Genomic DNA, 16214 nt, shown 5'->3' with positions numbered 1-16214 from the left:
CAGCCACTGATGTTCCACGCGCCCCCTAGGCGCGGGGACCTCGTAGAAGGCTAGGCCACAGGCCAGAAAAAAAAAGCGTGAGACGAGAGAGCCTGTGAGTGTGAAGTGTGCACTGAAGTATATAGGTCTATGGAAGTGTGTGTGAAGTAGGTACCTACTGTGAAGTGCGAATATGACATTTGACATGACTTTTTGGCGGGAACGCGAGGAGTGAAGTTGTGTGATTTGTTTTATTTTGTCTATTTAGTGTTTCTTCAGGTTTAAATGTGTAATAACGGTGGTTTATTAACTGTTTAATATCTGTGAAAGTGCACAAATGTGGGAAAATGAAACAAAGCTGCTGGACGTAACTTCTCGGGTTCGTCCAAAAAGTCCACTGAAAAAATCTCAGTAAATGACCACCATTTTACTGCGATTATATTTCATCCCATATCATCTCATTTCATTAAATTTCATGCCAGTTGATTAATGTTTCAAATTAATCATCTTCATTTCATTTCACTCCATATTATCATTTTTCATAAAATTAAGAATATAAAGTAAAATAAGACATGACTTAAAGGTCTCAGTTACCAGGTCATAAAATCTCTTAAAAAAAAAAAACATTTGACATAACCAATAAACCAGATTTTAACGTAGGAATAAAATAAAACACTGAAGTAAATAATAATGGGGAGATAACATGCACAAATACTAGATTAAAGGGTTCACTTGATTTTGTGAATTAAAGAATATTTAAATATGAGTACTTTTATAAATATTGGGCGAAAACTGTTAATAACATCAATTTTTCGACTGCAGTGTGTTTCACAATTTAAGCTTAAACCAGGTTATACGCGATCTATTCATAGTAGTACTGGGCTATTCATTAAAATGTATATGGAAAAAGAGAATGAATATGCATACAGTGTGTTAGAAAATAAAGGTTATGCAATAAATATTTATACAAAACATTCTAGCGAAGCTATATCTCAAGAAGAGTTTCAGCGATTAAATAAAGAAGATTGGACTAAGAAAACAACCCAAGAAATTTTTGAAATATTCCCTATATTCGGAAAATATTGTTCACAACATAGCTTATGCATATCAAGTGAAATATTTGATAATTTCATAGACAATCTAACTGATACCATACAAATGGCTACTGACTCACAATTAAAAACTCTTTTTTATTCCTTAAACATGTGGCCAGAAACAGCATCGATTAGAACAAGAAACTATATTGAGGTATGGGCTGCACTTGATGATGAATGCCTAAAACGATTAAAAAATTGGTCACACGATGAAATGTTATCTTTTATATCATTGTTTTTTATGTTGAATGTTACAAGAGTAAGTGATTTTTCTTGGAAAAGTATAAATAAATTAGCAACTAAAGCAAATCAACTAACACCAGGACAACTAGTTCAAACATTATTTTTTGTGGGAGTCCTACGTAAACAACCCCATGACATGCATAATTTAGAAATTCATTTTTCTAAAAACTTTGCATGTTTTTCAGTTGAAGACATTGGCATAATGAGCATGGGTTTTTTTAAGAGTAAATGTCCTATAAGAAGTATGGAGCTTGCTTCAAAAATAATCAATAAAGTTATTGAAGATTCTGAACATGTTCATGAAGTTGCACTAGCTGCTATTTTAAAAATCATTAGATATTCAGTGAAGCAAAATAAAAATAATGAAATATTTTCACTGCTAGATGTTTTACAACATCAAGTCACAAGGCTTTCTGTAATGTGCAATGTACATTTAGCACTAGTTGGAACATCATCACTTACAGTACACAATGATTGTCTTACCAAAATAGCCCATTATATAATGGATCATATGCATGAAACAAGACTAAAAGACCTTGAAAGATTAATTTTTACATATGGCACATTTAATTTAATACCAGCTACGAAAGATAATTTTTTTTCTAAAGTAATTGAAGAACTGAAAAAACCTGAAAGATTTCCTGAGATTTCACAACATGGAAAGTCATACAGTTGCTGTATATCATTTTTTGGATTGGTAGGGATATATCCTGTAGATTTAATAAGTAAAGCTTTAAGCCCAGAGTTTTTAGAAAATACATATGGCAAACACATGTTTAGTTATGGTAAAGAATTATTAAGCCTACATAACAGTGCAGAGATATTTTGCAGGGAGTCTGCAATGAATCGGCTTAGTGAAAAAGCTGTGCTCCTCCTGTCAAAAAAATATACAGATTATGTACCATCTGAAAATTACAAAAAACAGTACAATATTAGTGAAAAAATGATGCTAGATATTATGAAAGTTTTGGGAGATTGTCGAGGCGGCCAAAATTATGTCATAGCTGAACATATTTTAACCCACCATCAAAGAGGAGGTCAGTTGTATGAAATATGCATCTGGTTTACATATCTAAAATCATTCTTGATTAATTCCTTTGTACTGACAGGAATAAGCTTGCGAAACTTAAATTTGTGACTAAACCCCCACCACATCAATCTTATGATTGTAATGATTGAAAAAAATATATATTTTGGGATGTTTTCAAGTACATCATATATTTTACTAAATTCTTTTACTTGACCAATGATTGTTATTGCGCAGCTTCCACAATAAAACAATTGCACTGTGTAATAAAATAAAGCAATGGGTCCCCACCACTATCCAGCACACTTTTCACACAAAGTAACCTCAAGCAGATGAGAAGTGCAAAACATCTGTTATACAAAGATCTCATGTTTCACTATTTGTGGTGATCTTCAATAAGGATTTAGGTGAATTGCTCAACCTCAAGTGTACTGTCCTCTGGTGCCACCTTTAAAGGCATAAAAAAAAACAGTTGTATAGACCAATGTTTGACTGAACTTTTGCCAATCAGGTTAGATAGGTATAAACAGACTTATCTAGTGCTAAGTTATTTAATACGAAATTTAATTAAAATAAATTAAAATCACACTAGCTAGAGTAGCTTTTTTTTAGCCTAATGTATATTAAAGTGATTTTCACATCAATGCAAACAGAAATGGTAATAAATTAAAAAGTAAATTTGAATTTGAATTTATTGTCAATGGTCAAATGTGACTATTATGGTATAATAATGTTCACAATGTTTATTTATAGATATAATCATTTGCAATGATCACAATGGAAAGCCTATGCCAGTCAAAGAAGCATTTAAAAATGATACATTTGGGTATATTCGGAAGCCTCCTGATGACAATGATTGGATTGTACTTATAATAGGTGGAAAAAATTCTCTAATTCAGAACTGTAATGTACCTACAGGACAGTTTCAGACAAAAATTCGAGAACTTGCAGCTTTAGGCTACACTCCAATATTGGTAAACTTTTTAAAAATAATTTTATTGTACCATATTAGAAATATGATAGGAGCACGACACGATGATGCCATTCTGAGACACCGCAAACTGCGAGCGTATGCCATCACATATCCACCGTGTCCTTGTTGCAGCCAAAATGGTGGCACTCCGTCGTCGGCTTCTTTTCGGTATTGCGACCGACGATGTACCGACCGATATAGTTGTATTCAGCCAACATCTGTGTAAGCCGGAAGGTCATATGCCTTCTGCAATATATTCCCATAACCGTATACCGCAACATATGACTTTTTCCATTATGCTGTGGATGAATGCTTAGCGGCAGAAATAGGGATGACTGTGGTACTCAGTCGAATTTACAGCATGCATTATCGGTATTAAATAGTATTTAGATTTATTGAATTAGCATCATAATAATCATAAATCTTTACTAGATTTTTTGACAGTAATTATTTTCAAGATAATTAAAGCAGGTCTAACTAAACCCTATACATGTTTCAGGTGCCATGGAAAACATATTCACAACTAGATAATTTTGAAGAGAAAGAAAGTTATCTTTGTAGCTTAATCGAAAACAGATCAAGGAAAAATCATAGTTGTACTGATACTGTATTTAATAGTCTTCATAGTCATAATTCTTAGAAAGTGCCAGATTTATAAGTTTAGTTCTCTTTAGGTCTCAAAAGAAAAATATGAATGAACTGAAAATATTTTTCATGGCAGAATTTCTTGATATTGAGGTAGCTTGGTGAGTTTCCAGTGGACTGAATTCCGTACCAACGAGTCTATATAAAGAGGCAGTAAATGGGTCATCATCACTGAATGCACGAGGAGGGAGACTATCAGAGCAGACTGGCGGCGTGTTGTGAAGTTTGCTACCAATACATGAACTGATGATCACAACCACTCTGTCAAGAGCGATACCGACGAAGAAGAAGAAGGCTGAGTTCGTCCGTTTAAAACAGCTTATGTACAAAGCTGTAATAATATTAATAAAAATGAAATTTAAAACATGTTCGTTAAATTCAAAATAAAGGATACTTTAACTAAAAAACAAAACCTTGTGTGATTATTTGGAGTTAACTGAAATACAAACACTCGTTTTAAAAACTTGTCTCTTTTGTCCAGGTTAATACGGTTCCACCGTTTCTATCGACTCATTCGTAGGTACAGAAGAATGAGTTATTTTTATTCGCCAAATATTGTATGTAATAAATAAACGCAAAAAACATGGAACTCGTATGGAACCGCGGACGTTAATAGTAATTAACTAATTTGAAAAAACGGCGTAACACGATAACCGCTATCGTGTCCACCGCTAATTAGATATCCGAGTACGAAACATGTCCTTGTCGGATCTCTCGGATAGGCACTCAGTGCTTTTAGGGTCTCCAAGCACTGGTCACTGCCCCTCGTCGAACTCGTCGATTATGACGAAGATATACCTAGATATACCTAGAGACACAACCCACTGAGTTTCTCGTCGATTCTTCTCAGTGGGTCGCGATTCCGATTCGGTAGTAGATTCAGCGAAGCACTCCTCTTACTAGGGCCAGTGTTAGTAATTGTCTCAGTTTGAGCAGCGCGTAGTTGGAATAGCCTCTAGGCCAACGAATAGTTAGAGGACAAAGTAACTAATAAAATTATTTAAAAATTTTGCACATAATTTGTTTACAATTTAGCGAAATTGAAAACTTAGATTCAAACTAATACACCATCGGCAGGAAATCTCTGCCACCCATATGAAGTGTTAACGAAATAAATTAAAAATACCTTTTATCTATTGTCTTATTTTTGCATCAAAATTTTGTATACCTACTACATAAATGAAACTAATATCTATAAAGTCTAACGTCTGTAACGACGCCTAAAGATATAACTCTAATTTATGAAACAACTGAACAATAAGGTTCAAGTTGCCCGCGAGAAAGCAAAGACTATAGAAGAGGAAACTGAGTACCTAGTTTACTTACTTTATCAAAATTATAATTTACGTAATTACTGTTGGTAGAACGTCTTAAGAGTCCGCACGGGTAGGCACCGCCACCACCCTGTCCATTTCTGCCGTGAAGCAGTAATGCGTTTCAGCTTGAAGGAGGGGGCAGCCGTTGTACAGAACGAGACCTTAGAGCTCATATCTCAAAGTAGGTAGCGGCATTTATGTTGTAGATGTCTATGGGCTCCGGTAACTTCAGATCGGGTTGGCCGTAAGCTCGTCCAACCACCTAAGCAATAAAAATAAATAAAAACTACAAGATCCCACAAGCGAACCCTAACCAGTTACCATTTGTATTAAATAACACATGCAATTTTGTACGCAATACCTTAAGACTTCAGACAGATCCAATGAGGAATGAGGAGATTTAAAAAAAAAACCAAAATAACCGACATGGCCCGAAGGATTGCGAGGTTAAATTGGTTATATGCAGAGCACATTGTTCGACGAACTGATTGTCGTGGGAGCCAAAAAGTTTTAGAGTGGACCTGGTAAAAGTCGCACAAATCCAAGGTCTATGTCTGTCAATGGACGTCTGCGTACACTAAGTTAGACAAGAGTACAAGTGCAAATGAATGGCAGAATGGTATCAATACCTCAAAGATATAAAAACAGTTCATCTTACAATACATTTTCAATTTGGATTTTTCAATGAAACCCGCATTTTTGAACTGGCGACAAACAAACGTTACACTCGCTTCAAGCATTATGTAGGATAAAAAATTAGAAATTAATATTGTTTGCCTTAGTATTTTTTTTTTATAATTAAGATTTTTATTATTAATTAACAGCTCGACGTATTCGTTTGTAAGGTTTTAGACCAGGATGATTTTATAGGTAATATTATAAAATTGATGAGGACTGTCGCTCGCTAAATATTTTAGTGTATAATATAATCAAAGCGAAGCTAATCTTTGATAGCTAATTTACTAAACTAATAAATAAAAAAATCACCCTTCAAGTTGATTTATATGCTTTATTTTATTGACTTAGGTTTCGATGAAACAAATGTATTAGATATGTAGGTCTATTAAAAATAACAAAAATATTATGGAATAAGTATACACTAGTTATGTATCAATAATTATTAGACAATTTATTTTACGCAGATAAAATTACTCATGAACACGATCACAAAATTATATTAAAAAAATTATTTCAACCTAAGAATAATTTAAGACAGTTTGACTATGTTATTTTTTTACTTTCCATAAATTATACAATTATCTAACTTTGGTTTATAAAATTTTTGAAAACTCCTTTAGAATCGCGAATAGCTCCTTTTCTGTATTTTTCCATTTTTTCCCAATTTTCTAAGTCTACCGACTCGCGTCGTTCTGAAAAATGAGACAAAATTAAAATCAAACAACTATTTGACTATCAAAAAATATAATTGCTTTAGTTACAGTGCTTAACTCAAACATAAATCGGATGCGTGGAAGTTAATCAACCTAATCATATTTAAACCAGCACCTTAAATAATTAGTTAAAGCACAATTGTTTTGTAGGTACTTTTTGGTGCGATCTGGAAACTGTGATTTTTAAATAGACTAACAAAATGTTTGTATAGATACTTTGGTTTTGTTGAGGTGGTATGTTTTGTAGTTTTTATTTTTAATGTAGGTAGGTATTACATCAGTTTTAGGTCAATTCTCAATTTTGCTTGTTACTTTAGGTATAGATATCGAAGGCGGTAGGGGTAAGAGATTGTTGCCATATCTGGCATGAAAATTTTTGTCTATAGATGTACTGTCACTACCGGTATCATCAAAATTCAAATTAATATTTCCATTTATGGACTTGACCTGAAAAAAATTTATTTAATTTTAATTTTACTGCTTGAAGCTTATCGTTGGATTCACGGAGCCTTGACAAAAGTTAAAACTAATTCAAAAACAATCACTTTCTTACGGGCTATTTTCGTTTTAATGAGTTCCCGATATATCGGGGCTGTGCCAAATCGAGGCAAGAACCCGTAAATAAAAGTGTTTTTGATGTATTATAGAATGTTGTGTAACTATACTGAGATCTTAGAACTTATATCTCAAGGTGGGTGGCGCATTTACGTTGTAGATGTCTATGGGCTCCAGTAACCACTTAACACCAGGTGGGCTGTGAGCTCGGCCACCCAGCTAAGCAATAAAAAAAAAGTTGATATCCGCGAAATGCTTAAAATAATTCGTCCAATTTACTTACCAAAGCTTCAGTTTTCTTACGTAAATTAGATCTAGACAAAGTTAAAGCTAGTTCTGATTGCAGTCTGTTCGTGATAGGTATATCATTCCCATCGCTTAAAATTCCATCTGGCATATCAGTACCTAAAAAGTCTAACTTCGTTGGTTCACGTCTACTGTTGCCGTTGTTTGAATATTCACATATAGTTACTGACACGGGTCTTGCATTTTTCTTCATGGTCGTAGTTCCATTTGGTGCTTTTACGAAATAATTTGATGGCGGCTTTGGTGCGACATTAACGGGATTCTTAAGTTTATAAGATTCGAGTGATTCTAGTTCAGCTTTTTCGTCTTTGACCGTTTTTAGTTGTACGTGTGCCTTGTCGACGTAGTCTGGTGTCGGAGTTCGAGTTAGAGTACCGTTTTTTCTACAATTTGAAGTTTTAAGGTCTAAAACTGTCTTTAATATGTTATCAGCTTTCGCCAAATGGTTTCCGTTTTGTAGACCGTTTGTTATTGGCATCTGAAAACAATTGTAAACCATAATATTAAGAACATGTAAAGTAAATTCTTTGATTAATTTCCAGAAATTAATATAAACTGAGATGAACTAACGTTGCGATTATTTTATTAAAAACAAGCGTTTCAAACTGCCATGTGAGCTTCTTAACATTATCACGCATCTTTTCAGTAAACAAATTCTAATAAAATAATTTTAGAGTTTGTGTTTTCAGAGAACAACTAGCTTTTTTTTCCCTACCTAAGCTGATACCCTTGAGAAGTTATATCAGCGTCGCCTTAATTAATAGGTGAGCTCACGGGGCTCAAACCTGATGACGTTGAAACACGAACCCTAGCAAGAGCTGTGCTTCGCAGAATCTACCACCGGATCGGAAACGCGACCTACTGAGAAGATCTAGCGAGAAACTCAATGGGCTGTGTCTGAGGATTAATTTACTCGACGAGCCCTTTGTCGCAAGCGACGGACAACTAGCCTAAGGGATACCTACTAAAATATTTTCTTAAAACAGTTGCTCTGAGAAAAGTTAAGGCGAATAAATAAATATTATTTACCGGTGGTGGAGGTGGTGGATCCTCTGTAGCTTCGCGTTTGGGTATTGGAGGATCATTTGTTGCCTCGAACGGAAGGTGATCGGTTTTCTTGAGCGGCAAAGTAGGTTGTCTGTCCTAAAATAAAAATGAATATCGTTTAGAATTATTAATATCGATTTTAATTAGCCAAGGCTTCTTATATTTTTATTCGTACGGGAAGACGAGATCATGGTTCACCTCGTGCTAAGTGGTTACCGGAGCTCATAGATATCACAATATACCGTTGCCCACTTTTACGCCAGTTCTCACCGGTAGGTACCACGATCCTGCCTATTTTTAGCGCGAAGCAGACATACATTCCTATTCCAAAATTGAGACGGTAATTGGTTTAATATAGAGAGTTCGACCTCAAGTATAAAGATGGTGTCATTTGTGTTGTGACCAATGCATTCGCGTGTTTATGAGTTCCAGTAGCTGTTTTGCACCATGAGGGTCGTGAACTCGTTCGCCTATTTATACAATTAAAGTAAATTTCGATAACGGTACGCATCAATGATCTGCGACGAAAATAAGTAAGAAGGCACGGTCTTACAAAATACGGGAAACTAAGAGAGGAACTAGGAAAATATGAAGAATTTGTATATGATAAGTATAAGCTAGATGGTGCGATGACCTCCGAACGGTGGCCGGCCAGAGGTGGATGAGGAGAGCCGAAGACTGTATTTTTTTATAGCTTAGATGGATGGACGAGATCACAGCCCACCTGGTGTTAAGTGGTTACTGGAGCCTATAGACATCTACAACGTAAATGCGCCACCCACCTTGAGATATAAGTTCTAAGGTCTCAGGTATAGTTACGACGGCTGCCCCACCCTTCAAACCGAAACGCAGTACAGCTTCACGGCAGAAATAGGCAGGGTGGTGGTACCTACCCGTGCGGACTCACAAGAGGTCCTACCACCAGTAATTACGCAAATTATTGGAACGAAGTTTTGGAACGAAGTTCCTTATCGCGCGTTGTGAAAGGGTGCTAGACGGAAAAAATTCTTACGAAAAGTTGTCACGACACTTTTTAGATCCGTCATTCTGACCAATCAACGTGTAGGCGCTTATCGCGTGACATTGCTCGTATCCGATTGGTCCGCGTAATGAGTACAGTTTCTACTACTACTACTCGAGATAGCGTTTCAACAATAGTAATTTAGTTCATAGTATTGTTTTTTTTTCTTCATAATGCCGTAATTTATTATTATAACTTAAAAAAAATTACAATTCCTTCACTAATTAATCGAAAGGAACTTCGTTCCATCCGGGTGTCCTTTGACACCTCTGAAGTTTTAATTTTGCGGGTTTGATTTTTATTACACAATGTGATTCCTTCACCGTGGAAGTCAATCGTGAACATTTGTTAAGTACGTATTTCATTAGAAAAATTGGTACCCGCCTGCGGGATTCGAACACCGTTGCATCGCTCGATTCGAATGCACCGGATGTCTTTTATCCTTTAGGCCACCACGACAACTTTAAACGGCGGCTCTGTGGTGTGGATTGGAAAAGGCCTATGGTCAGCAGTAGACGACTGTGGGCTGATGATGATGATGATGATGATGAAGTGTCTGTACCAGACATCCATAACTAATTTAAAGTGTACGAATAAATTCTTTGTAAGCTAGGGTGTGCCTAAATGTAGATAATTATCTCAGAAAAGTAGCGAGCAAAAGCAGAATGCTAGAAATGACGGGGCCTGATATGTAGTTAGCTCTAAGCGTGTAACATAATCTCAAGGCTAAAATTCCATGGAAATAAGTATGTATGTATGTACCAATATGTAATTAGTTACGTAATCTACTCGACTGGGTATTTTAATCTCACGATTTAACACGCCAATTTCTTATTTTAATACAAAAAACTGAAAAACGCGTACCTACGTATGTACTTAAATACATATTAATAGAATTTCCGAAGAAACTTATAGCTATGGTCTATTAATATAATAGGTCTTATAACGTATAATAAAATTAAATCATCAAATTAACTTTCATCATTATGACTTGCAAATAAGTTCGAAAGCGTCAACAATTGATAGTTTAAATTACGCCGTCATTGACATTGAACTTTGAACATGTTGAATTCATGAAGTTGACCCGTGGAAAATATGAATTATTTAATGTATAAAACTTATACATTGTATAAAATTATACACATATACTATAATGTATAAAACTTATACATTAAATAATGTTTTTTTTCTCCGAAATCGATGCATTCCTATTGGCTTTATGCGATTGACTGGAAACTTGTTACAGTTTATTATTGCTGATGTTTCAGGATGCTTAGTGCGAGTTTTTTAACGTTCGCGATAGTGTAAAAGTTAACTCAAATTTGTATGCAGTTGGAACAGTGCTCCTAGCGGCAAACTTAGGCAAACGTTTCAACTCCATACAAATTTGAGTTAACCTTTAAGCTATCGAGAACGTTTGGCACCGTAAAAATGCAATTGAGTGCTGAGTGAACCATTTCTCGTTGAAAAACAGAAGATCGCCATCTAATAGGGATTAGGAAACCTCGTGATCTTATTAGAAAAAATAAGTTACGTCGAGTTTTAAGGCAAAGTTAGACTGCATTCTATAAAGGTTGCATGTTGCGTGAACGTGATTTGCAATCGAAGTAAATTGTCCCTTCATAATAAAGTGACACTTTACAAAGCTTGCATACGTCTGGTCATGACCTATGTAAGTATAGTGTTCGCACGCGGCTCGCACTAACTTGAAACCCCTTCAAATCATACTATCCCGTTTTTTGGACGATAGCCTTCGGAGCGCCGTGGTACGTGAGAAATGTGGACCTCCATGAGGACATGGACCTAGAGTCCATCAGTAAGTATTTGCAGTCGACATCAATGCGCCATTTCGCGAAAGCGGCACAACACGAGAAACCCTCTCATCGTGGCGGCCGGAAACTACATTCCCGATCCTGCGGACCAAGGTACACAATCGACGTGGCCCTAAACACATCATTACGGATCCTCCCGATCCACTAACGGTGCTTTTAGTTGCCTCAAGCACCGGTCATCGTTCTCGTCGAACCCGTCGCTTGCGACTAAGGGCGCGAGTAAATTAACCTACAGACACAGCCCACTTAGCTTCTGGCCAGATCTTCTCAGTGGGTTGCGTTTCCGATCCGGTGGTAGATTTTGCGAAACACTGCTCTTGCTAGGGTTAGTGTTTAGCAACGTCGTCAGGTTTGAGCCCCGTGACCTCACCTACTTGTTAGGTTACGCTGACATAGTCTCTCAAGGCTATAAGCTTAGTTAGGGAAAAAACCATAAACGCGAATGAGAGCTGGCAACTTTGATTATAAACACGACGTGTATATAATCAAAGGCTGGCAACAGATATTTCGCCTCTAGAATTCGAAGTAATACTTGTACAAATGATACGATATAAAGCAAACAGCGATAGGAGGCGAAGTAATATTGCGAAAAGTAATGTAACTTGAAATGAAATAGATAATTTATCAGTAATATGGCACGCTAGTTGTACCAACAAATTGTGCAAGTGACAAATAGGCCGATTGATAAAAAAGTACCTATGTTATATTTTTGAATTAAGTTTTTGTAAGGAGATGTTGTGTTATTTTTTTTTTTTTATAGCTTAGTTGGGTGGACGAGCTCACAGCCCACCTGATGTTAAGTGGTTACTGGAGCCCATGGACATCTACAATGTAAATGCGCCACCCACCTTGAGATATAAGTTCTAAGATCTCAATATAGTTACAACGGCTACCCCACCCTTCAAACCGAAACGCATTAGTGCTTCACGGCAGAAATAGGCAGGGCGGTGGTACCTACCCGCGCGGACTCACAAGCGGTCCTACCACCAGTAAATAATTTAAGTAAGTTAATTACACCATTAAGATATATAATGACCATTAATTTATTACACATCATTTACGTCTCTGAGTACACACTGAATATTGCACGAAAGGTAAGTTACAGCAAATATTTGGTGTAATTGTAAAGACGAATAGCGGTCATGATGCATCGAAAACATGTTTTAGCTTGACGCAGTTTAAGTTATGACATCATCTAATAACACTCAGGTAACTATAGTTAAAGCAACATAATATATTTTTTGTTGACGAATAGAAAAACTAATTTATCCATTTTACGGTTTTTTTCCACAGTACCTACAGTTGATGAAGAAGTTTAGTAAAAAAAGGTTTTTTTTTATAGCTTGGATGGGTAGATGAGCTCACAGGCCACCCGGTGTTAAGTGGTTACTAGAGCCCATAGACATCTACAACGTAAATGCGCCACCCACCTTGAGATATAAGCTCTAAGCTCTCAAGTAATAAAAACAACAATAATAAAACCTTAAAGAGTACTTTTAATTAATAGCTGCGATTCGCGAAAATCAAAGCTACAACAATAATTTGTTTAAGGCATTTTCATTATTCATCGTTCATAATCGTGATATATCTACCTACTATATTTTTATCAATCACAAATATGTTCTTGTATCAATAGATAAACTTCACAATCAAAACCGGCATGACTAAAATGTATATTTGCAATAACATTCGATTTCATGGATAAAATGAACGATAGGTATATAACATTATTTAAAGATTACGCTGCATTATTTAATATTATTGTTAAAAACTGAAGTACCTATACAATGTTGTTTAAATAATACGTGGTTTCCTTCGCTCCACAAAATAAAGTTCGCACTTGGCATCGTCGTACACTTACTTCGTAACACTGGATGATGACCAAAGGTTTCGATTTGTTAATTCTCTTCATTTTTAACGTGGCTTATAAACACACGAGGAAAACGTTTGAAATTATCATAAAGGTTAATCGCGAAAACACATATGGCTTTCGTGAAGGTAATTTTTTTGCTCGCGTATTTTTATATCTTCGGAAACAATACACTTAACAATTGTTTGTGTTACGAACTTTGTAAATTTGACTTATGTTAAAGAGTCCGCCAAGGTTAGCAATTATTGTACCGGTGCGTGAAAAATCGCATTCGTAAATCAGCCTTGTTGGCGTGAAGGCGCGGTACGCAATACGATCGACGGAGCACAACGCTTGTGAACGACTGAATTGAGTCTGTGGACTATTTGTTGTCCAGCGGCGGTCGGCACTGATTTTTCGCTGTCGTTATCAGTGCACAAAGCAAAATCAAGGGAAATTACAGCATATTTCCAGTCTATCGGCCGTGTCTACAGACTGAATGCAATAAAAGCGAAATCAACCGTCGCCTCGCCGACATGCCCGATGATGATATTAAGTGGGTTTTTTTTTATATTTATTAATTGCGCTTGCAATGAAACGAAATAGCTTATGAAAATGTTAAGAAATTTTTATCTATTTAAATATTAGTGGCGAAACTCAAATAGGGATTTGTTTCAGTCCTGTTAGACCTTAAAGTATTGCTAGGTAAGAATATTTATATTTTTATATCGAACTCTCATATGAATTTCTACAAATAAAAATTAGTACTATATAGCTTATGATGATTAAACATTGTCGGGAGATTTACCTCCAGTAAATTTATTTTATGAAACACTAAAACAATACAAGGTAAAATCTCACCACAAGCTTTTATATGACTTTATATAACTATTGCAATGTTCGAAACTGAAACAGCATGTAAAAAATCTCCGTAGATAGAAAGGCAGCGGTTTTAATTCAGCTTTGTAAAATAAGACTTAAACCAGCGTGCATAGAAAGGTAGCAAGTTAAATAAAAGCTTTTAAAAATATGGAGACTCCCTTTAACTGTTAAGTGCTTGAAAATTTTTAATCTCATAAAACATAAAGCACAAAAATATCAATGATCATTACTTTGAACATAATACGTTACGTAGCTTTTAGATTAATTTCTCAATGTTGAAAACAAAATCTCGAGTCCCGAAACGAGCTTAATTAGTAGATAATAGAAAAAGTAGCATCCTTTCCTTTCCGACTTTCCTTTCCGCAACGAAAAACCGGGAAACTGGAATGGCGCCAGACAAAAACTGATAAGAGATACTATCGAGCTCAACTATAATGAAAATTGAATCTTTTATGAATACGTATGGGAATTACCTAATGACACGATTACGTTCTCAACATATCCTTAATAGTTTTGACAAAAACTTGTCATATTCTCCGGTGAATCCCTCATTACTTGGTTGATTTTTACGTCAACGTTGGAAAGAAGCTGTGAGGTTTTAGGCTTAAGTAAAATTTATATTTACTAATAAAAATTTAACTAGTTCATGTTACCAAAGTTTTCAAAGGATGTGATGGAGTGGATGTTCGTAGATTCAAAGTTAGTACATACTTTAGATTCCCCATGATATGCTTGCACATGGTTCCAATCGTGAAACACACCATAGCGCATGACAAACATGCAATACAATTGGTCACTGATCCACAACACACTCTAGAGCACACACACATTGTTTATAACAATAATTCCCTATTTATGTGTTTTAATTTTTTATCTATCACATGCCTACTGCCCTTTCCTGCATAAAAATTACTGCACAATTTGAATTGATGTAAAATACAGTTCACATAACTGCGTCGAATATACGCAGTACTTACCGAGCATTAATTTTATTTGAAGTTAAAACTACATCTCTTTAGAGTTCCGCTACCGAAATTTGAAATATCTTCAAAAATAATGAAGTGCTACCGATTACTATCAATCTAGAAGGGACTCTCTTCAACAATTACGTACAGAACATATCCTTATAATCTTCCCCTCCTGGCTGAGCCTTTGCTCGCCCACCTGTCCTGGTGAAATTGGAAAGGCCTACGGGCCTTATATACTTATATACTTATTTAAGTGTTTTACTCAGCACACCTATTCGGTACAGTATTTAATTGTACTTTCAATTAAATTAAATAAAATTACTTAGTTATCCCATTAGATAAGTACCTACATTACTCTAATAAAATGAAGTTAAATATATGTGGGATACTATCAATAACATTTAGGTACTGATATTATTTTCAATTATGTGAAGTTAAATAATTGATGAAATAAATTTTAAAGTACCTAATTTCAAACCACTACATACATAGTTTGTATTGTCGTGGCAGGGATGCGTATGACAATGTACTCGATATTATTGGTATCGCATTGGCAACTTCAAAGAAATTTGCTAGCAAAATAGGGTTCGGAGAATACGCCACATATACAAGCATATTTCATCGCAACAAGCAACGGTCCAATAAGCTATTTCATTTTATGTAAGCAGGTAGTAACGATTCGTGTCGAACTCGTTGTTAATTATTTCGTAAGTAATTGCTTTCAATTGTTCAATTTTATGTAACAACTGCAAAGTGAAACTTAGCACATGTCCGCGTAATAGTGCACGTAAAGGTTTTGGCGAAGTACAAATTATTTAATTGACTAAAAAACGTAACAAAATTCATGTTCTTTTTGCTTTTTTTTTCCTACCTAAGCTGGTAGCCTTAAGAGGCTATTCCAGCGTAACCTTAGCTAGTAGGTGAGCTCACGGGGCTCAAACCTGACGACGTTGCTAATACGAACCCTAACAAGAGCCGTGCTTCGCAGAATCTACCGCCGGATCGGAAACGCGACCCACTGAGAAGATCCGGCGAGAAACTCAGTGGGCTGTGCCTGAGGGTTCTTTTTGCATTATCCACTGTAAT

General features: G+C 35.6%; 2 protein-coding genes across 9 annotated transcripts in view; one reads left to right on the top strand and one right to left on the bottom strand.

Moving 5' to 3' along the window:
* Positions 1–180: 180 nt before the first annotated feature.
* Positions 181–4373, top strand: LOC101744942 (FAST kinase domain-containing protein 5, mitochondrial). 5 transcript variants are annotated; one of them, XM_038015021.2, is made up of 4 exons: positions 186–2013; positions 2148–2353; positions 3097–3317; positions 3816–4373. In XM_038015021.2, the coding sequence occupies exons 1-4, from the start codon at positions 1973–1975 to the stop codon at positions 3954–3956; spliced, it is 609 nt and encodes a 202-aa protein (XP_037870949.1). In that variant the 5' UTR covers positions 186–1972; the 3' UTR covers positions 3957–4373. The 5 variants fall into 5 exon arrangements, with proteins under 5 accessions (XP_062527765.1, XP_062527764.1, XP_037870948.1 ...); XM_062671781.1 differs by having other exon boundaries at positions 181–2013; positions 3097–4373; XM_004927828.5 differs by having other exon boundaries at positions 185–2353.
* A 1893-nt stretch (positions 4374–6266) lies between these two features.
* The window catches only part of LOC101736534 (uncharacterized), a 35759-nt gene continuing 25811 nt past the window's right edge, over positions 6267–16214 (bottom strand). For 2 of the 4 annotated variants that reach the window (XM_012691888.4, XM_062671766.1), the window contains 3 exons: positions 8559–8672; positions 7507–8007; positions 6267–6647 (listed from right to left, as the gene is read on the bottom strand). In XM_012691888.4, coding sequence (XP_012547342.1) covers positions 6630–6647; positions 7507–8007; positions 8559–8672 — 633 coding nt within the window. In that variant the 3' untranslated portion in view covers positions 6267–6629. Of the gene's footprint in view, positions 7116–7506; positions 8008–8558; positions 8673–16214 lie in introns of all 4 variants that reach the window. The other 2 variants (XR_005245381.2, XM_062671765.1) reach the window with 2 other exon arrangements.

The sequence above is a fragment of the Bombyx mori genome, chromosome 13 (assembly GCF_030269925.1).
Source record: "Bombyx mori chromosome 13, ASM3026992v2".
In the NCBI taxonomy this organism is placed as follows: domain Eukaryota; kingdom Metazoa; phylum Arthropoda; class Insecta; order Lepidoptera; family Bombycidae; genus Bombyx; species Bombyx mori.
This window is presented reverse-complemented; position numbering and strand designations above follow the sequence as displayed.